This window comes from Bos javanicus, chromosome X (assembly GCF_032452875.1).
Source record: "Bos javanicus breed banteng chromosome X, ARS-OSU_banteng_1.0, whole genome shotgun sequence".
In the NCBI taxonomy this organism is placed as follows: Eukaryota; Metazoa; Chordata; class Mammalia; order Artiodactyla; family Bovidae; genus Bos; species Bos javanicus.
In genome coordinates this window covers 109,668,911-109,676,987 of record NC_083897.1, presented here as the reverse complement: position 1 = coordinate 109,676,987, position 8,077 = coordinate 109,668,911, and the positions used below count along the sequence as shown (strand labels likewise).

The following is an 8,077-nucleotide window of genomic DNA, read 5'->3' as shown; positions in this document are numbered from 1 at the left end:
CCTCCGTTACTGTTACATCCTGTTTCGTACTTGGGCACATACTTTCACTGCTCTTTAAGTTTAATCTTGAGAGGTCTAGGAAAATGCCCGCCCCGCCAGTGGCCTCTTAAAATCCTGCCAGGCTGGGATTTGGGTGACCAAAGCACGTTTTACAGTTATTCTGATGACACCTGGGATACTGGGTACTTTCACCAGAAGCTTGCAGCCTCTGTGAGGTTGCCAACTCGCGCAGCTTGGGCGGCGCCAAAGCCGGCTGGGCTGGAGGAGATCGCGTGGCGTCGGGCGGTTGCCTAGCGACGGCGTCCACGCTAGTCGGTGGTCAAGTCCGCGACGGTTTGCGGGCTACATAGAGCACGGCCATGGAGACCGAGAGGAGCTCCCTCGTGGCCCAGGACTTGGACACCACAAAGAAGGACATGAAGCTGCGGGTGACCCCGTCGGAAATGAAATTTCGGAACGCGGTGGCAGGGAGGGTCTACCGCCTCCCACTTACCGTACAAAATCTCGGCCGAAGCAGCCAGAAAATCCATTTTCAGGAGCCTGTCAAGCCACAGGTAACACACCCAGGGGAGTTCAGAGCAGGGCCTCAGGAGGGCCTGGGGAGGGTGCGGGCAGGATTGAGCTTCCTGTGAAGCGGTGATTTGGTGGGCTGGCCTTTTTGTTTGTTTGTTTCTCCCCACGCCACCCCCCCCCCCCTTTTTGTTTGGGGCTGGGAGACAGGGGAGAAAAGTCGATCTGGAATCTCCCAGTTCCTTCATTTGGAGTTTGGGGAAAACAGGGAAGAGGATTTTATGCGTCTCTCCTCTTTAACAGCCAAGAATCTATGCTTTATAATGTTGTAGAATTATGACAACTTATTCTCTATTAACTCCCCTTTGGGTCATAAAGTGCCTGATTACTCCAGCTACTGTAGGATAGCAGGAAGGTTTATTATTTCATACTGTAACAAACTTTTGTTTAGCAACTGCTACAAAATAGAAAGTAGCATGTAAAATGGAGATAGTTCTGCCCTCAAAAAACTTAGAAATTAATGAGGGAGGGGACTTCCCTGGTGGTCCAGTAGTTAAGACTCCATGCTTCTACTGCAGGGGTCACAGGTTTGATCCCTGGTGAGATGGCAGCGACCAAAAACAAAACAAAACAAAACTAATGAGGGAGTTAGTACAAGTTGAATAATCAGCAAAATTAATGTTCTAAGAGGCTATCCCTATCTTTTCACCTTTCTTTTGATTTAAAAATTGACAGAACTTCATCTCTGTCACTGTTATTTTAGACTATCTGTGTGAATAAATGGATATTAATTTATTATGATCACATGTTCTCAGGGAGACTTGATATAGGACAGGTGAAGATAATTTTTGATATGTAAGTGATGCATAACTGCATTTTCTCCTGAAATAGTCCTAATAATGATACTGAATGCAGCTGGACTTCTATATGCAGATATGGAAAGGTTCACTTAAAATTACATATGTTTCTAACTACTGTGGGTTGCTGTTAGAAAATGAATACACAGTCCTGTCTTCAGTGTTTTGTTGACCCGTGTGGCCTATGGTTCAGTCAGGCCAGTCTTATGCTCTACTTTTTACACTTAAAAAACTGATGTACTATTTACCTACCCTAAAGTGCACAGAAACTGAAAGTAAAGCTTGATGAATTTTTATATGCATTTATCTCCATTTATCTCCATGTCGGAGAAGGCAATGACACCCCACTCCAGTAATCTTGCCTGGAAAATCCATGGACAGAGGAGCCTGGTAGGCTGCAGTCCATGGGGTTGCTAAGAGTCGGACACGACTGAGCAACTTCACTTTCACTTTTCACTTTCATGCATTGGAGAAGGAAATGGCAACCCACTCCAGTATTCTTGCCTGGAGAATCCCAGGGACGGCGGAGCCTGGTGGGCTGCCGTGTATGGGGTCGCACAGAGTCGGACACCACTGAAGCGACTTAGCATAGCATAGCATCTCCATGTAGCTACCACTTAGATCAAATCATAGAATATTTCCAACACTACAGAAGTTTCTCTGTAGTACCTGGAGTAATCACCCCATGGAGGTAGGTGACCACTATACTGACTTGTAATGAACCAGATTAATAGTCAGTTCTTGAGTTTCATATAAATGGAATCATTCTTTATGGATTTTTGTATTTACATGTTTTGACAGTAGTAATGTGTTTATTTTGTAATAAAATCATGCAGAGCCTAACCCTTTAAATCAGGAAGTACCTGATTGCTACAAACACTGTAAAATTAGAGAAATCATTTATTATTTCATTAATTCACTACATATTTATTAAACAATTGAATGTTCATCTGAATATATTTTCTTTTAAAAGTCAAGTTGGCAGTAAATCCCAGATGTGGGCAAACACTATTTCATGGATGTCTATGGGGGTCACCAGAGTCGGACACGATTGAAGTGACTTAGCAGCAGCAGCAGGAGACACTTGTATGAGCGGTTTTTGTGCAGTCAGAAGAAAAATAATTTATTTTAGTGTGATTTTTATTTAGAACACAGGTCTTGACATTAGCAAGAGAATGGCCAGACAGGTTTACTAGTTAGAGGCGAAAGCCATGAGCTCGATATCAGTGTGAACTTATATTTGTTGCTAGATCATGATGTGTATTCCTGGACCTTCCTAGGTGTAAAGGGAATTAAGGAAGGAATAGATTAGTAAAAAATATATTAGCTGTCTTGGAGGAAACAAAAAACAGGGTGCTATGTAAAGAGCATTGCCGTCATCACTATTGTAGTTACTTAGGAAACAATTCTCTTAACATGCATCAGTGCTTGTTTTCCAGTTTGTTTTCTGAGGTCCCACATTACCTACTATTTGCGGTATGCGGTGATGTATGCCACCTACTGTGGGTTGCTGTTAGAAAACTAAGACCCAGTCCTATCTTCAGTGTTCTGCTGACTCTTGTGGCCTCTGGTTCTGTCAGGCCAGTCTTTCTTGTCATTGTCCTCTTACCCATGTTAGCTCAGACTTCCTTTTCTTTTGACCCATGTTTTTATTCTTCCCTCCTGTAAGAATCACCGCCTTCCAAATCCTGTCCATCTCTGAGAGTCAAAAGTGAGTTTTCATTTTTCTCAAACAAATCTTCTCTTATCTCCAAATTCTTTCTCCCCACTGCTGCTGCTGCTGCTATGTCGCTTCAGTCGTGTCTAACTCTGTGTGACCCCATAGATGGCAGCCCACCAGGCTCCCCCGTCCCTGGGATTCTCCAGGCAAGAACACTGGAGTGGGTTGCCATTTCCTTCTCCAATGCATGCATGCACGCTAAGTCGCTTCAGTCATGTCTCTTTCTCCCCTCAGTTCAGTTCAGTTCAGTTGTGACCAACCTAGATAGCATATTGAAAAACAGAGACATTATTTTGCCAACAAAGGTCCGTCTAGTCAAGGCTATTGGTTTTTCCAGTGGTCATATATGGATGTGAGAGTTGGACTGTGAAGAGAGCTGAGCACCAAAGAATTGATGCTTTTGAACTGTGGTGTTGGAGAAGACTCTTGAGAGTCCCTTGGACTGCAAGGAGATCCAACCAGTCCATTCTGAAGGAGACCAGCCCTGGGATTTCTTTGGAAGGAATGATGCTCAAGCTGAAACTCCAGTACTTTGGCCACCTCATGCGAAGAGTTGACTCATTGGAAAAGACTCTGACACTGGGAGGGATTGGGGGCAGGAGGAGAAGGGGACGACAGAGGATGAGATGGCTGGATGGCATCACCCACTCGATGGAAGTGAGTCTGAGTGAACTCCGGGAGTTGGTGATAGACAGGGAGGCCTGGCGTGCTGCGATTCATGGTGTTGCAAAGAGTCGGACACGACTACTGGATACTAATTGCATATACAGACATTCATTAGAGTTACTTGTGTCTGCTAAGTGTTACTTTCACCTCAGTGGTCACATGATAAGTTCCTAAGAGTAGATTTGGTGCCTTTGACACCTTTGCAGACCACCCAGAGTGCTTAGAAACTTGTAGTTTGGGTATGTGCTGCTGAAGCACTCCTTGTCCTTCTTTTATAAAGGAAAATGATCAAACCTGCTATGTGGACTTTCGGCACCCAAAGGCCTATACTTATCCCTTGTTTTTTTAAGTAATTGATGAGGGTTGAAAGTTGGGCTGTGGTAGTTATGAGGTCTCAGAGTTATTGTTTGCTGGAAGGATGACACTTTCAAACCAATTGTATCAACACATCTTTCCAGTACTCTTATTACCCTCATTGCTGGAAAGCACTGCTTGTACTCAGTCTGGCATTAAAAGCCCTGAATAGTTAATTTCAACTTGACCTCCATTGTTACTCATTGAAGCTCTTTGCCCAGCTAGACTAGCTTATTAGCTCCCTGCTGAAAGATTATTTTGCTTATTCTTTTCTCTGCATGTGCCTAAGATATTCCTGCCTCCATAGGGAGCATCTTTCTTGCTTCTTCTCTACCCTATACATCCATCCTCTAAACCTGCATTGAATGTGCTCATTCCTAGCCCACAGTTATCATGTTTTCTCTTGGATTTTCATGATACTTTGGTCTGCACCACGCATATGACACCTGATTAGTCCCTGGCTTAAACATTATGTAATTTTCAAAGGATATATAATATGCTTCTTTTAAGAGATTATATATTCAGGAGTTTCTAGTTGTGGGGAAAGAGCTTAAGTTTTAGAGTCAGATAGATGTATGTTTTAAGTCCTCACGGACACTCTTGAACCTACAGGCCCTAGTTTCTCATCTGTACACTGGGAGCCTTAATATCAGCCTTACAGGGCTGTAGAAGTATATTAAGTGAGCTAATAGTTGTCGAATGCTTGACCTACCAGAAGTACTTAATACATAGAAGTTCTTCTCTTTCCCTCTTCAGGTCTTCCTGGAGTCTAGCAAATGTTTTTCAAGAACAAAAGTAACAAAAGTTCTTTTTCCTTGGTCTATTCCTTTTTGTATTTCCTCCACGTTCTGAAGTCCAAGTCCTCATGCAAAAAGTATATAAAATACTATATGTATTTATGAATGCATGTGTGCTTGTACATGTATGTTATATATGTATTTAGATTGAATGATACTTTTATTAGATTAGTATTCCCTTTTCCTAGAACCTCATACTTCTAAAGGTGTATATTGAGTGGCTCAGACGGTAAAGAATCTGCCTGCAATGTGGGAGACCTGGGTTCGATCCCTGGGTTGCAAAGATACCCTGGAGGGGGGCATGGCAAACCACTCCAGTATTCTTGCCTTGAGAATCCCCATGAACAGAGGAGCCTGGCAGGCTACAGTGTGTGGGGTTGCAAAGAGTCAGAGATGACTGAGTGACTCGGCACAGCTCTCTTCCCTTTTTTTTTTTTCCTGTTTTTTAGTACCTCATACTTCTAAAGGAGCCCTTGAACACTTACATATTTCTCGACTGACTGCATTTTCAGTTTCAGTTCATTTACCATTAAAAGTGTATCTGAAGCATATAGAATCATTAGGGCAGAAATATTGCCTGTATCTTATATATCTCTTGAAATAATGTGCACTCCTTACTACAGTTGCTCATATTATTTTCTTATTAGGAGTTAAGATGTGTAATTATTATTATTTTTTCTTCCACTGAAGTTCAAACTGATTTTGACCAATCTGGATAAATCACTTGCTTCTGGCCTTCAGACAACAGCTATGGTGGAGTATCATCCTGATAAGAATGAAGACATGTGTGATCAACTTCTTATTTCAATAGGAAATAAAACAATAGAGGTCCCTCTAATTGGGTATGTATTGTTCATAATTGAGGCTAACATTTTGAGCATCTTTCAGATGAAAATAAGAGTCATAGTAGTATTTTCTATTTTCTCTAGTAGGGCTTTTTGTATCTATAGTATCCTTAAACTGAACTTCAAGAACAAATTTTTTAGCAAATTGTAGTCTTCAAAACATATGAAAGACTAGTTTTCTGTTTTTTATTAAAATCACTTAGAAATATTCAACAATTGCTTGTATTCTTTTATTTCCCTTGAATTCACATCCTATTTTATTTCTGCCATATTTTCTGTACCTTTTGATGAAAGATTTATTTTTAAAATGCTATTTTTACTGTCTCCACAATCATACTTTTCATTCTCACTCCAACAAAATCTGTCTGACTATCTTCCCCAGCTTTCCAGTGAAGTAGTACTCTTGCCTGGGAAATCCCATGGACGGAGGAGCCTGGTGGGCTGCAGTCCATGGGGTCGCAAAGAGTTGGACACGACCAAGCGACTTCACTTTCACTTTTCACTTTCATGCATTGGAGAAGGAAATGGCAACCCACTCCAGTGTTCTTGCCTGGAGAATCCCAGGGACGGGGAGCCTGGTGGGCTGCCATCTATGGGGTCGCACAGAGTCGGACACGACTGAAGTGACTTAGCAGTCACATTTTAATATAATTTTAAATTATTGCTGTATTTGCTTCACAGAATTTTAAATAATGCAGACGTTTGGCTTCAAGAAAATAAAAATGGTGCTCTTCTGAGATTGGCTAAAGAATATGGATTAGTATAATGAATATAATATAGAATTAAATAACTGATTTGGAGATTAACTTTAATACAATTAATTTATTTGACCAAGACATTGTGCTTTTCATTTTACATTGAAAAAAGTATAGTTCTGTTCATTATAAAATTACCTGTTAAAGCTATTATAGAATTTTTAGGTATTTTTAATATATATATACATGCACAATTCTTCTTTTTACAGCAAAATATGATTCTATAGGTATTTTCTTTGTTTCTATTTGCCCATCACTAGCAGAATTGATATTGAAATATTAATATTAGTATTAGATATAAACCTTTTAATAGTTTCCCTTGTTTTTTTTTTTTTTTTTCACTTTCATGAACTAAATTTAGATGTCCAATTATTTGGGTTCTCCATGTTGAGAAATTCTGCTTTAGCACAGCATCCCATTTTGCATAGGAATCAAACAGTTGACACATTTTAGGCAAGGAATGAGCTATTCCTTTGCACCATTGGAAGGTATTTATTTAGCTTTGAGAGCATTTCCAAGTTTGGAGATAACTGGTACTTGATATTAGTGTGTTGGTCATTCATTCCCTTCTCCAGAATTTCCTTCAAGGGTGACCCTTAGATAGGGTTCAACTGGTAACTCATTTTGTAGAGAGCATTTGGAGTCAAGAGGCACTTCTCCTGATAGGTGGCTTGATTCTTTTCATCCTTAGAGGTCAAATGTCTTGACATGTTGCGGTTCATATGGGCCAGAGAATTTTTTTTATACAAGAGGAAGACAAACCAGTAGGAAAGCCAGAGAAACTATTAAATATTACCATATTAGCACACCCTTACTCCTTAAACCATGGATATGTGTATGCATGTATGTACATTTATATGTATGTGTATGTGTGAAAGATTTTCAAGAAATTATTAAGATTCTTTTTCACACCTAGCTAGAGAAAAAGCTTGAAAAAATGTTTAGCTTTTCATTTTATATTGTTTGCATTATTATTCTTTTAGATCTTATAAACTCTTTATTAACACAATTATGTATATACATATAAGTATATTGTAAAGAGATGTACAAGGTCATTGATCTTTTTCTGTCACAAAATTACAGTCTCTTTATGAGAAGAACATGGGTGTTTCTTAGAATATGCAGCATAAACAGGACAGTCCTAGCTGATTTCTGGAGTGTTTGTACCTATCCAATAATACAAAAACATGTATAAACACAGATCCCAGAAAGAAGGCCCAGACCATCAATGAGTAACACAGTATTTGTGAATGTTTTCTTCATGTATTTTTATTTGTGAATTTTGGTATGTTTGTATGTATATATGATTGTATGCATGCATGTATATATTAATATCTTGGAGGTTGTATCCTAAGTGGAGTGAATTAATTCATGTGTCTGGCATATAACCTAAAGATTCAGTAAAGATCTGTTATTACTACATTTATTATTGATGTTGTTGTCATCATTGTTAGGTTTCTAAGGTAATGTACATGAAATCTAACAAAATGGATTCAAGGTTAAGTTCCTCAATGTTATATCTAGATAATTCCTTGGATAAATAATTTAGGCTTTTTAAGTCTTTCGTTTTTCA

General features: G+C 39.7%; 1 protein-coding gene across 3 annotated transcripts in view; it reads left to right on the top strand.

Annotated features, from left to right (window-relative positions):
- The first annotated feature begins 271 nt into the window (after positions 1 to 271).
- The window catches only part of CFAP47 (cilia and flagella associated protein 47), a 485,875-nt gene continuing 478,069 nt past the window's right edge, over positions 272 to 8,077 (top strand). For 2 of the 3 annotated variants that reach the window (XM_061410459.1, XM_061410458.1), the window contains exons 1-2: positions 272 to 554; positions 5,595 to 5,746. In XM_061410459.1, the coding sequence (XP_061266443.1) occupies positions 360 to 554; positions 5,595 to 5,746 (347 nt within the window). In that variant the 5' untranslated portion in view covers positions 272 to 359. The remainder of the gene's footprint in view (positions 555 to 5,594; positions 5,747 to 8,077) is intronic. The other variant, XM_061410460.1, reaches the window with a different exon arrangement.